This window comes from Atractosteus spatula, chromosome 3, assembly GCF_055471065.1.
Source record: "Atractosteus spatula isolate fAtrSpa1 chromosome 3, fAtrSpa1.hap1, whole genome shotgun sequence".
Taxonomy (NCBI): Eukaryota; Metazoa; Chordata; class Actinopteri; order Semionotiformes; family Lepisosteidae; genus Atractosteus; species Atractosteus spatula.
In genome coordinates this window covers 42,634,230-42,653,247 of record NC_142708.1, presented here as the reverse complement: position 1 = coordinate 42,653,247, position 19,018 = coordinate 42,634,230, and the positions used below count along the sequence as shown (strand labels likewise).

Sequence of the window (19,018 nt, the reverse complement as noted above, 5' to 3'; positions counted from 1 at the left end):
CACTGTGTTCATGTTCACATTTTTTTGTTTTTTTCTCAGCAGTTTTTTTCTAATATTTATTATAACCTATCTTACCCTTAGAAGTCTTTAGTTTGAACATTCCGATTTTGAATAAAATATTAAAGCTTGAATTGCTCTATAATGGTACTGCTAAAGCATAAGAAAATAAGTGGCTGTCACACCATGATTACTGTACCTCTGTTCTATGATACAATAATGTGATAATAATGTTGTCTGATTTTAAAATTGAAATTAGTTTTGTGTCTAAGTTATATGATGGAGACAATTGGAAGCAATTCCAATCTGGAACTGTCTATATAGTGTTGCATATGATTTATTAGCAGCTAAAATGGATCAACTAGTATACCCAGGTTATACCCACTAAGACTACCATCCAGTTCTGTCCCAAATATAAATGACTAGGAGAGGATTAATTTTATATATAGTATGTGTGTTATTTAAGTAGGGATAAGACCAGAGGACCATTTGTAGAAGATTTGAAACCAAATCAGCCACTGGATGAAAATGTAAGGCGACATCCTATGGTATCCCCTAGGTGTGGAGTCTGAGACATAAAATATAAAAACCTAGAGAACCAAATAGATCCTAAAGCACACCATTTTATTATAATCAAAAATTGTGTCAACTTCAGTTTGAACTTTTTTCAAAAGACCATGGTAAATAAGTGAATGACTAAAGAGTAGTAAATAAAAAAATACTACAGATTGGTGAGAATTTGTGAAATTTCATTTTAGTGTGAAGAAAGCAGTTTATATTTTTTTAAAAAGTCCAGTGGATTCCAAAACAGTACCCCAGTAGAAGATTCTGGTTTGATTTGTCCTTCCTCACTGGGGTGCCAAGAAAACAATATACAGCCAAGTTTTGAAGGCCCTTAACTTAAAAGCTCATAAATAATATATTAAATTAGGTATAGCCAATCCACCATCATCTTTAGGATGCTGTGAATTATACGTGTGACACAGTAGAGCTGCTCTCTCAACCAAATAAAATGGGATTTAGTTTGCTCTTGAAATTTTGGTGGAGTTAAATCGGGATCATAGAAGATAAAAATGGAAGTATATTTATTTCTACAGTGGATATAATACCATATAGTATGCTCTGTAAAGATGACCATCTCATTAAATCAGCTTTTCTCAACTTCAAGAGTATCCTCTTATGAATGTTCTGGAAGTGAGGTTAAATTTCAATGTCAAATTAAGTAAAATCTGTTGAATGTGACTGAATGAGGATCTCAGAGGGAACAGATGTAAAAATGCAGTGAAACATGGAGTTCTTGCTCAACCACTCAGATTTGGAAAACTGGACTCACTACAGATTCCCCATGAACAGTGAGTGGTCTCTGTTTTGTGAACGCATACAATAAATGTGCTACACGGCACTCTGCATACTCCACAAAATATATAAACCAATTAATTTATTCATTTTAATTTTTTCCATGTGTGACTTCCAAAATTCCACAGTCCGCCTGTTCATATCTGAATCCCATGGCACAACCAGTTGAGAAAAGTGGGTTTAAATGATAACCACATTCATTCTCATTTGAAATTATTGACACATTCTACAGGATGCCAGGGACCACATACTGCATCTATTGTGCTGTAACGTTTTTGAAGTTTCTTTAATGCAGATTAACATTTATGATGAGCTGCATGTGGGTGGCAAGGTGGTGCAGTGGTTAACATTGCTGCCTTGGAAAGTTGGGGCCCTGGGTTCAATTCTGGACCTGGGGATCTTTTGACATGAAGTTTGTGTGGGTTCCCTCTCTGTGCTTGGATTTTAATTCACAGTCCAAAAACATCGGTTAATTGGCTTCTTGGAAAACTGGCCCTGGTGTGAGTGTGTGTTTGTGTCTGTGTGTGCCCTACAATGGACTAGTGTCCTGTCCAGGGTGTATCCTGTTGTATGCCTGTTGCTTGCTGGTGCAGGGTCCAGATACCCTGAATCAGTGAAGCGTTTAGAAAAAAAGGATGGATTATCTGTGTTTGCAAAGCTACCCCTGAGTGTATACTGCATAAAATGTGTATGTGTACTGTGTGCAACTTGTTCTTTCAAATAAACAGGAACATCTAATGAGTAGCCTTGGTTTTTATTCTCTTTTCTAAGATGGAAGATGGCCAGACCCTGTTTGACTATAACGTGGGACTGAATGACATTGTGCAGCTGCTCATCCGTTCACAGACTGACCCACCTGATGCCCAGGGCAAGAAGGAGAAAGATGTCACTGGCTGCAGTTCGGGGACCCTGACCAGCAACAACAATGGGAACAAGTCTCTAAGTCCGCAGCTGGACAATCAGCCCTCTACTTCTGCTCGCACATTTCTCATTGACCCTGGCATTGGCGTGTATAAGGCAAGTGTGTGCCCTATTTCCTAATGTCTTACCTGAATTTGGACTTGATCACAGGGAAGGCCTGCAGCTGGGAAGCAGATCTGATAAGATCTGTGTTGCAAAGCCCAGAACCTTTGTAGAACATATCTAATTTGTATCTTGGAGGCTATATTTAGCCGGTATGTTTGCTGCATGTTTTACATTTTGATTTTCAGCACTGCAGTCATAGGTTACCAGGGGAGGTTTAATGTATAAAACAATGTTTATATTGAAAATTGATTTTAGTCTGGTGATTAGAATTAATACAGGAAAAAATGCTTTCTACATCTTAGGATCTATTTAATTTTTTTGCTGAAATGAAGTAAAATAAATGTTTAATACCCCATTTTCTGATGACTTCTGTAGTGTGCTCTCATGAGGCACCAGTTCTGTAGGGGTTTGGGCATTTACTGGGACAATTATTAATTGTGGCAGTAAATCACAAAATGATTCTTTTAATGGTCTCAGAATCCAACCATGCGATATAACTCAAACAACGCACACACACAGGTACTAATACACGAGGATACATTTATTAATACATAGAATATGCATATAAACCTAACAGATCTTATCGTGAGGGTTATCAGAATACAAAAGGTATATATTCAGTCAGTTACGAAGAGTTACACATATCAAGAGGACATACGTTCGGTATATCATTCATTTAGACCATTTCGTAATTGAACTTGGTTCCAACTTCTACATTGGATACTCAAAACAAGTACATAACTCTTAGGAATTAAATTGATATCAACTGGTTGGGATAACAATTGAATTCTCGAGCTGTAATGCAGTGAAGTTGAATACTCATCCAATCTCTGGGGATTCAGATCTCCTGCAGGCACAAAGAAGCAGTTGCAGGCTTGTTGCTGTCCAATCCGCGCTCTCTGGCTCCATGCCAGGCTGTGCTGTGTGGCTTGCAACGGTGCGCTGCTGATGCTCTCTGAAGACCGGCTAGTTAGTTTTGGCTGAAACTAGCAAGAGTTTGTGCACAGGAGAAAAGATGACTGTGGGTCCCAACAGGTCAGGAAGAGGACCGGTTCGTTCCTGATGAAGCGCTAGTTCTGAATAGTGATTCAGCTGTCCACAGTTCTGACCTGTTCACGAGGCTTGCTGCTGATGCTAACCTTGGGTGGATCCTTTGGTTACTCGTGGCAACCTCCGCTCTAGACTCTTAGAACAAAGCAAACTTCTGGCACTTGGACACACTGGCCGTTCCGTGGTTGTCCGGGCTGAGTCTCAGGATGGTCAGGAGGCGCGCTGCGAGAATGTCCTGCCCTTGGGAGCCTTTCTGCTCCTGGGCCGTCCTGCCCTGGAATTGTCTCGCACCCCTGGAATTCTCCTCTCTGAAATTCTTCTTCCAGAATTGTCTGTGTTGCCTGTTTTACCTGGAGGAACTTCAGCTCGTTCATTGGCTGAAAGTTTCATGGGCATCAGAGACCCACGTGGGTTACTCGGCCCTACCAGTCCCTGATTGGTTGATCAAGGTGAGATATGAGTCACTTACCCCTGACACTTAGGAATGCAGTCCAGATGTCCATCTGGCACTCCCTAGACAGATAGGCGCCAATGGATGACCATTGATCATGATAGCCAGGCTTAGCTAAGTGCATCCCCATTTGGGAGCTGTCCCTTATCAAAAGAAACATTAAATCAGCCTGCATGAATAGCTTCTCTGTGGCTGCACCACAGAGATGAAGAGAGGGATGGGCCTCATTTGGGAAAGCACAGCAACACTTAATTCTGTCTTATTAACAAGCATTGCCGCTACACTTCTAATACAAAGCTCTGTTCATTAAATCCTGTTTTTTTTTACCTTGCGGTAAGTCAACACACAGTTATCCATGGTGAAAGTAAGTTTTCCTTTCCAACCTGAAAAAGGAAACTTGAGGGCTGTTACTGATGAATACCTTTTTAATGTAATGACCAGATTTATTATATACAGTGGAATCTCACATCAAGGAGATCTCATGGCTAACCTCCTGCCTAATTTCTTTAGTTTCTTCATTTCCTTTCATGCTGGCACTCAGTTTTCAATGACATAATACTTTGCAAATGCATAGTCCTTGGATTAATGTCTGAAATATTTGGTCATATTATATACAAATTTGGTCATATTATATACAAAAGAAAGGAAAGACTCTGGCTGACTGACACAGTGCCCAAAAGTTTGCACATGCCATATTCACTGTTTTATTATTTTGAATATCTAGAAAACTGTAAATACTTATGCATTATAATTTACACAAAGATGTCATATTTAAATTTACATAGGTTTTGTCAGCTTCTTTTCACTTGGAGATGAACTGAAACATACAATTTGACCAGGGGTGCCTACACTTTTGGAAACAACTGTACACTGTTTTTATATTTGGTACATGTGCACTGTGCAAGCATGGAAAGCACACTGGTTTAACAGTAGTGCAACATTACCCCTCATTTCTGCCTGTGTTTTTAGTGAGGCCAAATTGATGGATGCTGATTATGAAATTTGTGCTTAAAAGTTGGGGTCTCAAACTCAATTCCTGGAGTTCTTAGTCTCTTCTGGTTTTTGTTCTGTCTGAGCTGTCAGTTTCATAGTTCTAATTATTTAATGAATTGCATGATTGTAATACTTTAAATCGGGATTCGATGTGACACGTGTACCTTTAATGAAGTGAATGTTTCCATTCAAATTTGAAAACGCTTAAGAAATATACAATTTACCTAATAGACAAGTAGTTTAATTGACTACTTACTGTGGGTTTGAACATAAAACAAGGAGATGAGTTTGACAGTCATGCATAAGGTGAATTATACAGTATCAGCATGAATGTAGAAAATGAAAGAGCTAATCCAAGTGAAAATGAAAGAGCTAAAAATGTTACTTTTAAGTAACATTTTTTAACATTTTTCTTTATTCTTTTGGGACTCACCATTGGAAACTGTTGTTTTACTTTATCACTTCCCTTGCCTAAAGTGTCATCTATGGGCTCTTGTGTGCTGTGTCTCCAGCCTTGTTGTGTATTAAAATGTTCTCTGTGTAAAGTTGCTGAGTTGCTAGGTTAGTCTTTTTGGATGCAATAAAGCTGCAGTACAGTGCTGTGGATCTGTGCTGAAGACTTGCTTACTAATGTCCTACTGGTGTTATAGTCATATTATGTCTTGGATCATCTCAGGCATTCTTTTACCTTTTACATGTTATATAACTTCTTTGCTTATCTCATCTGATATCCTTCTTTATGTAACATTCTCACCAAACACTTTCAAGCATATTTTGTTATAGATTTGTTTGTTTTATAAAACTCTATATATATTTAAACTCTCTAAGCAAAAGTCAGTTAATTTAATAAACGTTTATATAAAGTCTATGTGTATAAACTCTTGTACTCATTTCCTATCTAGACTGGCCTCCTATTCAGATCTCGTACAATGATTTTAGAGAATACAGTTTTTAATTTAGTATTTAAATTTAATACCCATTCTAACAGTGCCTAGTACTCCACATTCCTTTCTTTTAAAGCGTTTCTTTTAGTTACCCATTTGTCCTACAGATTCACTCATTTTAACGGAGTAATGTAATCTTTGGTGGGAGGGGGAAACTAGGAAATTATAAATTACATTATTGAAAGAAAATGTACTTTTACAGTATTAATCTCGGACCTAGTAGGAAGTTGTTTATCAGAACATTTACCAACCCTTTTCTTGTTTTTTTCAGTCTCATATTTCACTTCTGTGTCATGGGTAACTTTAAATTGCATGCTGGCCATACTGTATACTGCCCCAGTTTAAATTTGATTAATTTACTTAAGACCCTTGATCATAAACACCAAAGTGTTGTACTATTCTTTTTTTGTTCTTTGTTTTAAACAAAAATTTAATGTTGTCTGCATAGGCAGTAATGTAATTTAGTAATGGTAGTTCTTCCCTTTATCTTTCAATACTTAAGCACATTTTTGTTTATTCTCTTTATTTTTTAAGTCGGAGTACTGCTAAAATATACAAGGAAAAGCACTGTTATTTCCAAAGGGCTTTGACAGACCACAATTTATATTTGCATGGCATTGTTGATTTATTATTATTGTTGTTTTATGTCCAGTTGTCTTCCACAGTTTCCCATAAATAATCCCTAGAGGTCAAATCAAGATCCAAGCCTACGATGTGCAAAAACCTTGTTTGTTCCCCTCAATATTGATAATTTATCTTAAGAGACACAAAGTATCCCACATTGCCCTTCCTTTAACAGTACAGGTTTGCTATTTTTCTGTAAGAATGTTATCCAATAATCAATTCACTATTCCCTTAGCAAATACCTTGTAATCAAGGTTCTTTAATGTGACTTGCCTTCAGTTGTTTAAGGTTATGTATATCACCATTTGTATATAGAATGGCAATCTTTCTTCTGGCATTTGAAAACATAGAACATCATCACATACAGTACATTTTGAAGGGCTTTTTTACACATGTCTCTTGCCAACTTAAGATCTTGTTCATACATGGTTTCCATATTGAGTACCAGTCTTCCCAACCACAGGAAATCTTTGCTCATACATGGTTATGCTGTGCGGAAACAATGTGCTGTATGGAAACTTTTAAAGAGTGCCCAGCTTCTTCACCAGATCATGACTCTGTGTTGTCATCTTGGATCTGTCACGCATCTCCCTTGTGAACCAGCTTCGCTTCACCCAGCTGGGCACTGAGTTCCATATTTTTCTCATCAGGGTGCATGGTTGATTTCAGTGCTCTCTTAAGTACATTCAATTGTTTTACTATTTTTAAGTTTTAGGATTGAATGTAAATAATTGCCTCAGTTTTATTTTTAATTGTATTGTATAACTTTCATATGTTAAAATATTATATTCACAATCTTGTATTTGTACTTTTTAAAGAAGAATGTTGCAAGTAATGTTAGCTGTTGATGAGTATAACATGGACCATAGGAACCTAACCCCCTATTTCCCACATATTGAAGTATTTAACAGCCAGAGTTTTGCTAACTGTGGGGGTTATTTTTCTAAAAACTAAGGCTTTGTGTGGTCATGTAATGATATGTGGTTTGTACACTTGTATAGTTAAACTGTTAGACTTTGTGGTAGTAGAGATCCAAAACCTCCAATTTTGCAGTTTTGTTGAAGGTGGCACAATGTGCAGAGATTTATACTTTCACAGTCTCTTGCTCTGAGCCACTGCATTTTCCGCATTTGATTTTTCGCTAGTTTTTAATTTGCTCTGTTGGTTGGCCCTGATAACAGATTTTCCTGTTAGATTACCCTAAGGACACAGGGGGAAACACTCACCACAAGGACATTTTGTGCTTTCCTAATCCCATTTTATATTTTTGTATGTCTTGCTTTCCGATCAGGACTTCTCCCAACACTGCCTGATCTGCGTCCTTTCAAAGGGATTCAAAGCTTCCTGTAAGGCAAAGACATCACAAGCCAAAATTATCCTTCAGTGTGGTGTACACATTACCCCAGCATTGTCTCCATTCATTTATGGATCACTGCCATTCACATGTGCCCTGAAATTCCTCTCCCAGATCTCTTTAGCCCCCTTTTCACCATTTCTCTAAATAATTCTCACGAGTTCCTTCCTTTGTAATAAGTACAAATACAAGCTGGGGGGGGGACTCAAATAGCACATAAAAATATGGACTTTAATGGCAGGAGGTCCTCAAATACAATTTAACCACAATTCCTCCTTCATACCCCAGTGCCATGACTGTTCAAAACACCACCATCCTCTGGAACGCCAGGAAGAATAATTTTCTTTCCCCAAATGTTTTGTGAAATGTTTTTGTATAAGCACAGCCATCCAAGCCATAGAATTAAAAAAAACCTTCGCTTTAGAGGCAGTGTGGAATCCTTTCCAGTGGTGTATCAGCCTTTTTTAAACATCCCAGTAGTAAATTGACTTTTCAGAAGCCTGTGAGTGCATAGGCAGCTCTTGACACATATTGCCCAGCATTTTTCTGGCAACATTGAGTATACGTTTATTATGATAATGTTGTAATTAATTATAAGAACACTGTTTTATTCTTATGCACTTAAAATTTTAAATTCTTCTTTATGGTTAAAAGCTCCATTCTTCCGAAGTGTCATTCTTTCTTTGAACCACAAGCAGAAAGAATGTTACAACATCTCTGAAGACACACAGACACCCACACACACACACTTAAACCAGAGCCAGTTTACCCAGAAACCAATTAACAAATAATATGTCTTTGGAGTGTATGAGAAAACCACAGCACTGGAGGAAACCCACACAAACCCAGCAAGAACATACTGTACCAACTCCATGCTGAAAGCACCCCAGTGCTTTCCCTAGAATTGAATCTAGGGTCCCATCTCTGCAAGTCAGCCATGTTAACCACTGCACCACTGTGCCGCCCCAAAATAAAATAATAGCTGTGTAATAAAGAGGATTGAACACTTGTGTAAAACACTTCTGAACTTTGTCCTTAAGTAGATTCCTATTAGATTTTTTTAACAGGTGTTAACTACACCGTGACTACTGTCTTGACTCCAAAATTGCCAGTTTACTCACTAGTGACAGTTTAAAAACACTGTCTGCATTTTTGTGCTTTTTCTTCCTGTTAATAAATTTGACCAGTCTGCATAGCAGTGAGTCAGAGCTGGAAGTTGACACAGTTGTGTCTGTCTATAACCACAACACCATTTGGACGGAATTGTGCCTGCTGTTTAGGGGCCCTTTATGAGGTGCTCAGGCTTTAAGGCTGTTGTTCAGAACATATAAAAGCAAACAGGAAAAACTGTGAAACTCAAATAAAAAGGCCTACATGTTTGTCACTCAGTAACAAAATGTGTCATGACTTCATCTCGAGGTGTGAAGTGGGCTAAAATACAGACATATCCAAAAGATAAAGCCATAATAAAAACACATTTGATTTCAAACAATCACAAGATTGTGAAATGTTGGTTCTTGTAGTTTTTGGGATTTCTCAAAAGTCCTAAAGTTTCCATTTTCAAAAGTGTGCTGTCTAGTATGTGGTGTTGTTATTGCTAAACAGTTTGTCGTTCTTGATGGTGTTTTTTGCATTGCTGATTAAATAAAAGAGAGAACGTGTCTAGACATTTTTAGATGACTTTGTGGTTTTAGTATTTTTACATGCTAATGTTCGTTTTTGTCAATTAAGTGTTTATATTCAAACACATTTTCAAGTGATTGAGTTTCTAATTCAAGAAGTAAAAATCTCTCTGATTGACATAATTATTGGATATCCCGAGGCCTTCTTTGACAATCCATTACACTTGGAGTGTAGGATGAGTTCTGCGCCTTGGCTGTTGTCAGTTAGAATCAAGGCTATGCCAATTGCTGACTGTGGTTGGGAGCTCCAGGCAAAAGAGAGCAGTTTTCCTGAGGGCTGCCAGTGGGTCTGGGGGTGTAGCTGCCTGGAGGAATGTGGTTTACCTCACACCAACGATCCCTGAGCACCTGCAGGGCCAAGGCTGTGTCTGTTCTCCAGCTGGCACCAAAGCTCTGCTGCTTACATTCAAGCACTGCAGTGTGAAGCCAATAAAAAAAGCAGACGGCTTATGAGTACACACATTTCTTGGAGGTTGTGTGTGTATTGCCATTATCTATCACAGGCTTGTGGAGGAGTCTGTTTAAGTAAGTGTTTTTGAATGTTTGTTGACAAATTGGCTTATATTTTTTATTCACACAATTTAAATATTAGGTTATGCAGGGAAATTATAATTTACAATTGCAGATTTTAAAAAATACAGGCATAGGCATACAGTAATGAAGATACTGTACTTCTAGTGCATACAAGATACTGTATATTGATCCTTTTAAGATGCTCAAAGAACCTTCAGTGGTTGCATTTTTTTATGCTGTGGCCGGAGATCTTAAGAATGACCATTTACCATGGACATTTAAAGCTTGGAAATTTCAGCACTAATGTTACCCATATTTCAAGACTAGGAATGCAAAATCAGAGATTTCCTAGAATGAAGATTTTAAAAGCTGAATGGATTTAGACAATACATTTTATTCTTTTGAAATTGTCAGACATCTACTTGTCAAGATAAAACTTCTACTCACACTAACTTCATGTAAATATTCAAAAAGAAAGCCTGCATGATAACTAGGGTGTAATTGTGTAAGTGGGGTTTCAAGTTTTTTTATGAGACAAATCGTCTATTTTCTATCTCAGAAGAACAAATATCATTTCCTCCTATAACAGGTCTACTGCTATTTAATATAGTAATGATCTTAAACGAAGTCTGCTTGAACTAAAGTGAATGTATTTTGATTAGCAGTTTGAAGTAGCCTCTTCCAAGGAGTTGAGGAATGTTTATTCACATTGATCTCTCTGTAAAGTTTTTAATTTCAGAGAATTTAAGAACTAATTCACTCCTGGTAATTGGAGTTGTTGGATGGAGATAAAATCAGCTTGGTTTATAGTCTGAGCATATATAATGACATTTTTGATTTTAGATTGGGGAACATTAGAAATGGTAGAATCTGAGCTCTTTAAGGATCTTTTGAAGGTTCAAGGGCATACGCTCCAGGATCCTGTGGAGGAAATTGGTCCTCACTGTTCATTTGCTTGCCCTTGCCATTGTGCTGTAGCTTTGAAAGCAGCTCTCAGCAAATATTTTTCATCACTAGTCAGTGAAGATAAGGGCAATCCCAAGACATTTTTCATCTTTAACCCAGTTTCTCAATCCTGTTCCCTCAGTAATCTCTACAGCAACCAATGAAAAGTGCAAAGTACAGTATAGTTTTCTTGATATTTTTAAGGATACAATTTTCATTATCTGGCAAACAATTACATCAGCAAGTGCAATCTGCACATCATACATTCATTACCAGGCTTTGTAGGCTTTAAAGTAGTCTCTTCAGTTGCTCTGTCAACCATCATTTCTAAAATGAAAACATATACATCCTCTTTGGATCCTATTGCCACCCCTCTGTTCAAATCCTGTTTACCTGTTCTGATTCAGTTTATCACAGACCTGATTAATAATTCTCTCGAGACTGGAGCAGTGCCATCACTGCTCAAAACTGCTACTGTTACTCCTCTCTTAAAGAAATCTAACCTTGACCGCAAGCTAATCTCCAGCTACAGGCCTATCTTCAACCTCCCCTTCATCTCACAGGTTCTCGAGAAGGCAGTAGCTACTCAACTGCAGTTTCACATGAGTTTCTATCTACTCTTGCAGTTGAGTAGCTACTGCAGTCAGATTTCTGAGCCTTACACAGCACAGAGTCTGCCTTTGTGAAAGTGTCTAATGATCCATTCCATTATTCTGTCCATTCCTGTCATACTGTCACAGCAGCCTTTGACACTGTGGACCACAACATCCCTAATCAGAGATTGAGGGACTATGTCTGACTACAAGGCACAGCTTTGAAATGTTTTCCGCCTATCTTTCAATAAGCCAGCAGTTTGTCTCTATTGGGGAATGATCAGATATGTTGTCAGTGACTTGCCCTGTCCCCCAAAGGACAGTATTGAGGCCCCATCTTGCCAGCAGCCATATCACCCTGCAACTCACAACTGGCAACTGAAGCTCAGCAGGTGTGAGCCTGGTCAGTACCTGGATGGGGGACCTCCTGGGAAAAACTAAGGTTGCTGCTGGAAGAGGTGTTAGTGGGGCCAGCAGGGGGCGCTCACCCTGAGGTCAACGTGGGTCCTAATGCCCCAGTATAGTGACCTGGACACTATACTGTAAACAGGCGCCGTCCTTCGGATGAGACGTAAAACCGATGTCCTGACTCTCTGTGATCATTAAAAATCCCAGGGCGTTTCTCGAAAAGATTAGGGGTGTAACCCCGGCGTCCTGGCCAAATTTCCCATTGGCCCTTACAAATCATAGCCTCCTAATAATCCCCATCTTTGAATTGGCTTCATTACTCTGCTCTCCTCCTCACTGATAGCTGATGTGTGGTGAGCGTTCTGGCGCACTATGGCTGCCGTCGCATCATCCAGGTGGGTGCTGCACATTGGTGGTGGTGGAGAGGAGTCCCCATTACCTGTAAAGTGCTTTGAGTGGAGTGCCCAGAAAAGCGCTATATAAGTGTAAGCAATTATTATTATTATTATTTACATTCTTCCTCTGGGTCAGATCATGCAGCAATTGGGCATTAACTTTCACAGATATGCAAATGACACACCAAACCTGATGTGTCCACTGCCTTGGAAACTTTAAACAGCTGTTTGGAGGAGATCAGGATATGATGATTTGGATATGCAATCACCTATCCAAATCAGTGTTAACTTGTCTATGGATAACATTAAAGCTGAAACCATAGTATTCAAGTTGGTGTAGATTTCAACACCTAAATATTTAAATACTAATACACCTAATATTTACTGCTGGGATGTTTGTAGGTAGAACTGTGTCTTCCAATTTAAAGGAATTTAAGATAAATGGAACTGATTTGGTCCAGTTGATTTTATAACCAGATAATTTGCTAAAATTGCTGAAAATGTCAAATAAAAGGGAGTTTGACAGGGTGGAATTCTCAAACAGAGGATATACAACTTAGCATCAGACTTCAGTAAAGATAGAGGACGATAGCTAACAGAAGCAAGACAATGCCAGTTAACATCCCTGTTAAAGGAACCGCTCCGTATGGTTACCTCTGTATCATTTTCAGCAAAAACCTCAGTTGATCACAGAAGGTATGCAGGAACTCACTAGGGATCCCATCTATCACTGTTCATACTTTGTAAGGCTGCCTTTAACTCAGCAAAATATGGTCATCCAAATTAGCTGCCTTGCTCTCTAAGCAATGTGGCAACTGAAGTTTAGCAAAACATTGTTTTCTGTGATGATTACACATAGAAGGAGCTAAACTCAGAGTTAATGAATTTTGGTTCTGGGACAATATCATCCTTTGAGTTTTTGATAGTAGTAATGTTGGCAAAACTCCCATTATTTTGTAATCTTAAAGCCTAGAGATGACTGGGTCTACTGCCATGAAAATAGTAGTTCTGCCTAGTCCAATGAATAAGGAATTCTATACACTCTCAGAGAAGGGAGTTTTTCTTAGTAATTTGAAGCTCATAAGCTGTTGTTTCGCAAAAGTCACTTACCAATGAGTGTTCAAGAAGAGCTGATTTAGATTCCAGTTCCTTAATAACTCAGATGGGATTTATTAAAATTGGAGGCAAACAGTGTAGTAGTACTTATAAATGCATCCCAGACAATAGGGGGATCCTATTTTTCATAGCAAAGTAGTGTTGAAGCCATCTTCCAATTGGATTCCAATTCTAGCAGGATATCAGTAAATGAGATGATGGCTAAAAAAGCATTATGGTCTCATAGCATTAAAAGATTAATATTAACATCCTGAGTAAGGAAAAAATAGATTCTGAAACAAAAGAAATTCAATCCTAGAAAAAGATTTGCATCAGGGGTAAAAACAAGTAATACCTCTAGCGGAGGGATTAAATATTCTCCAGGTATCAAGCAGAGCTGAATCAGACATGAATCTCCAAAGTCAAGCAGATGCCCGATCTTGTGAGCTCCCTGTATTCCAGATGACCTGACTAGAACTGGGATGTGACTGTATTCATATCAGCACCTACTATTAAATTGTAGTCAACTAGTTTGATCATATTTTAGCGATAGAAGTATTTAACTATCACAATAATTTTAGTGATAGATGAAAGAATTTGGCCTCAAATGTGTTTGGAGTATAAAGTAACTTTTTTTTTATGAGAGAAGCTTCTCTTCCAAAAAGCAACTCTGCCCTCCCTGTCACCCCCTTATCAATAACAGTAAACTGTGATGAAGCAGAATCAGTGATTGCCTTGATTTGTTGTCTGCAGAGGAGGAAGCAGCCACATAGTAATATTTATTAGGAAGCTGAGAAATATTGTTGTTTCTTGTGATTCCTGTGTCGTGGTGACATATATTCTTTTCCTATGCAAAATGTCACTTGACATGCTTGTTAGGGGAAATAAGGGGCATGTACCAGGATAAGAAATTAACATTAGTCATATGCATGCATCAAAAATAAATTCATATATGCAAGGAAGGCATGTGATAAAGAGAAAGGGAGCATTCTGGTCCTGTATAGGGTACGCACTCTGGGAGTACAAGGCATATAAACATCACAATCAAAACTATCATCTGCGGCTCACCCAAACTGAAAAAAAGGCCAAACAGATCCCCCTCACCACCCCCTATACTCCCAAAACAAAACGTTCAAGTCAGGAACAGTATGGTGCCAACAACACTAAACCCCCCTACAACTCCCTGAATGAAGCTATAGCAAAATGTTACAGAGCATTTCTCAGAACCAGGACCAAGGAAGACAAAAGAATAAAAAGAAAAAGTTCATATAGGAAGTGCACACACTGACAGTAATACACTGACAAGAAGGAAAAGGTGTCAGAAACGGAGTGGAGTTGTCCTTATTCAGAGAGTCAAACCGTAGAGTGCTTTTCACTGAAGAAGGTGGTGTTGGAAAGGCTTGAAATAAACACATGTACTTCAGGCAGAGCCTTAAAAAGCAGCTTCAGTGACAACAATGTGACAACTGGGGCGATACTGGGTATATCACAAAATTTTAAGTCCCCTTCTGCCACAGTGCTGGTTCTTGCTTCAGCAAAGGCTTTCTGCTCACCTGGTGTGGCTGGTGAATAATAAGCAAAGAAAGCCAGCCAACTTCCCTTTGCCTTGAAGGGGGGGGCACTCCAAGATTCCCACCTAATCGTTTGACAATCCATGTAGCGTAGCAGATTGAAGATCAGGGTCCTTGGCCTCCTGGACCCAGCCTTAGGTTAGTCCTTGACTGGTGGAGCCTGAAACGATGGGTTAACGTAACCCAAAGTCTCAGATAAAGTTGCATGCTATGAAGTGAATTGCTTTATACAGCTAGAGCTCTCTCTATAATTGGCAAAAATAATTTGTGGTCTGGGGCCAATCTGAAGTGTTTCTCCTTGGATGTCACAGCTGGAGACAAACCGTTCTTCGTCTTCAGGAGCATGGCACTGAAGTTGGACCCAACCAATAAAAAGATAAAGAAAAAGAATGAAACTACAGCTCTGAATGTAGATGAGTGAAAAATAGGGAGTTATCGAGCAGAAGCTCAGTGAATCTCCACCATCACATACCTAGTGTTACAGGAGTTTTTTATGTTGCCACTTTTTTATTTGATTTTGCCATGCTCACTCTCATTTACATACCTGTTTTGAAAATATAAACACTGATTCTGAATGTATGCTGCATTTACAAGTTGCTTTTCATACTCACTGTAACATTAAGTTACACGTGCACATTTGTTTGTGCTTGTTTGAGTTACAAGATCATTTCTTTTATGGTTGTAAAACCTTGAACCTTTGCATAAAGACCTGGAGTATACCAGTGCTGCCTGGCACTCTACAGTGCTGAAATCAATTAGCAATTAGTTTCCCACTGTTTAGAGAGACTTGAGTTGATTTGGTATTGGCATGTTGCTATGGCAACTACACTTGGAGAGGGAGTGCGAGCCATTCAGTCATAGTTTGGAGCTCCCAGAATGCTTTGGATGTGGATTTAAAGTAAAGGCAGAGAGACATGTTTTGATATATTTGTTTATTTAAGAATGATGATGCTAATGTATTATAGAGTTATTATTGGATAAAGTCTTGAACAGGAGTAGTGAGGGAATTGATTTCTTTCCTAGCTATTGCTTGTACTCATTTTAATCAAGATCTAGAATTATGCCATTCCTTTTCACTCATGTAGGTCAGGGCTTCATATAAAATGCCTTTTTTCTGCAATTGCTGCGGACTGAAAACATGTGTAATAAGACCTTTGGAATTACCATTATGACGCAGATGGTTTTACCCTGTCTCATTTTCTTGGATTTATTCCCATTTCATACTCCATGGTTTGTATTTCTTGAATAAATTTAGCAAAATACCTTGCAAATATGTTCCTTTCTACTTCTTCAACTCCAAAACAGCAGTTTCAATGAGACATTGCAATTTTTCATCTCCGCACTGAATCTGTAAGAAAACATACCTATTCTTATTTCCAACATTAGGCAGGTTTAAGACTGCAACAATGGCTGGGCTTCTTTTCCTGCACAAATATTAAGGTCAATCACCTTAGAAAAAAAAAAAGAATTGTCAGGAAAATTGGTCTTTGAGGAGAAGTTAGAGATTTGAAATGTATTATCTTTTTTGTCCCTTCCTGCTTTACTCCAATATGTCCTGTTAGAAATACTGACTTTTGATTATTTAATTCATTTATACAATACCTGACAATATAGAGGCATCGTGTCAAGTACTAATACTAATAAAAAAGTTTGCTTCCAGTTATGAAAAAAAATAGCCTGTTTGTTTAGTAGAATTGGTTGTCTGGCAGTGTCTGTTTTCTATAATTTTCTCCCAAAAGAAAAAGTATAGAATGCTGGCCTTGAATTTTCTTTTCATTCAGCTGCAGACGTTCTAGTCCAGATGCTCATGGCAGTTTGATTTGGCACTCTTCTCCTGTAGCCCTTTCACACCCCTTGCTTCATATGCTGTTTCCATGGCAACCTGCTGACACAGCATTGCAAGTGTTTAGCTACTGTAGCAACTGCATTGTGGGTGCCAGGGCCTGGCAGCTTATCTCTAAATTGAAAGTCTGATGCTGTCATTTCCTCAGTCTTTCTCTATACAACAACTCTGCCTCCGTTTGCATCTCCAGCTGTCTTCAGGGCCAAACTACCAGTGCCGGGGAATTGAGGTTCAGAGGGCTTCAGAAGCACAGAGGCCTCAAAATGTGAGCAATGGAGCAACTACCCACAACTAACCAACAAATCTGGACAACTATAAAATGTGGTTTAAAAAAAATCATCTTTGCCTATTGATTCATGTAAGAAGTACAACTTGGACAGAATTTGTTGCATTGAGAATCATGGTGGCAAAGTTGTTAGCACTGCTGCCTCACAGTGCTGGGGCCCTGGGATCAATTCCTGGGGTGGTATCTGCATGAAGATTTCAAGTTCTCCATGTGTTTGTTGGGTTTCCTTTGGTTTTCTTCTGAAAGACATATTTTTTTGTCCAAAGACATACTGGTTAGTTAATTGATTTTTGGGAAAACTGGCCCTAGTGTAAATGTGTACGTGCTTGTGTGCTTGTGTCTGTGTGTGCCCTGCAATGGACTGGTGTCCCATTCAGTGTATTCTGCCATTACCCCCATTGCTTCTGGGGTTAGTCTCTGGTTACCCCTGCAACCTTGAATTGGACAAAACAGTTAGAAAATGGAGAGGTGGATGATGATGCATTGGTACGGACTGTGCAGTTCTTCAGTTTATATATGATTGTAAGGATGCATATGAAGAATATAGTCTGCCATTTATATTTTCATTTTAAATTTGTGCCGACACACTCATTTGTTGATTTCCATGCCACAGGGGCACAGTTTAACCGGACTAAACCAAAGGACTATTTTACATTTGGTAAAAGGACAGGATCATAACTGAAAACCAAAAGGGAATTAATTTAGAACTGAGAACAGGAAACACTTCCTTGTACAAAGATTTGTACATATCTAGAAATATCTTCCCAGTCAGAAAGGCACTTTTAAGAAATGACAGTATGAAAATTTCATCTAGCTAATAAACTAATAAATGAGACAACTAGATTGACTGAAGTATTCTTGTTGCATCCTTTATTATTATGTTTCCCTGTATTTCCCTGCATGCATTCCCTTGCAATAATCTGTAATGCTTTGAGATGCTAAAATGCTTACTTTGTAAAATGAGGTGTTTGGAATGCAATTCATAATTCCTTACACTTATATAGTGCTTTTCTGGACACTAAAAGAGCTTTACAGGTAATGGGTACTCCCCTCCACCATCACCAGTGTGCAGCATCCACCTGGATGATGCAGTGCCAGCCATAGTGCGCCAGAACGCTCACCGCACATCAACTATCAGTGCGGAGGAGAACATAGAGATGAAGCCAATTCAGAGATGGGGATTATTAGGAGGCCAAGATTGGTAAAGGCCCATCGGAAAATTGCCCAGGACACCGATGTAACAGCCCTACTCTTTTCGAGAAATGCCCTGGGATTTTTAATGTACATAGAGAGTCATGACTTGGTTCTGTGTCTCATCTGAAGGACAGCGGCTTTTTACAGTATAGTTTCCCTGTCACTGTACTGGGGCATTAGGACTCAGTACAGTGAGCGCCCTCTACTGAACACTCTAACACCTCTTCCAGCAGCAACCTTAGTTTTTCCCAGGTCTCCAGTCCAGGGACTGACCAGGCTCACACCTGCTTAGCTTCAGTCGGATGTCAATTACTGTATGAGTTGCAGGGTAATATGGCTGCTGGCAATGTGAATGTGAACCTTCATTGAAACCAGTGTCCCAAAGTAATTTAACAGTATATAACAGGTTTTGCATATAAAAAGAGCAACATCATAATAAGAAATTAATTGCAAAGTATGTTGCTTGGTTTTGTCTAGGGTCAAGAAAGGTAAGATATGGACGGCAGGAGTGAGGACACTGCATATTAGCAGTACTGCTGCTTGAGATTGCAGCTTTGAATTTAAACTTGAAAGAACGTCAACACTCCCTTGAGTTGCCAACATTTTTCTGATGTGATGGGAGACATTGGCAAGTGAACCAAAGCCTCCAGCACATCCAACATTTCATTTTATTACATAGCAAGGATTAAAGTAGACCT

The 19,018-nt window shown here is 38.8% G+C and overlaps 1 protein-coding gene across 2 annotated transcripts in view; it reads left to right on the top strand.

Moving 5' to 3' along the window:
• The window catches only part of uhrf2 (ubiquitin like with PHD and ring finger domains 2), a 147,193-nt gene that overhangs the window by 38,029 nt on the left and 90,146 nt on the right, over window positions 1–19,018 (top strand). For both annotated transcript variants that reach the window (XM_088910809.1, XM_088910808.1), the window contains one exon: window positions 2,125–2,370. In XM_088910809.1, coding sequence (XP_088766935.1) covers window positions 2,125–2,370 — 246 coding nt within the window. The remainder of the gene's footprint in view (window positions 1–2,124; window positions 2,371–19,018) is intronic.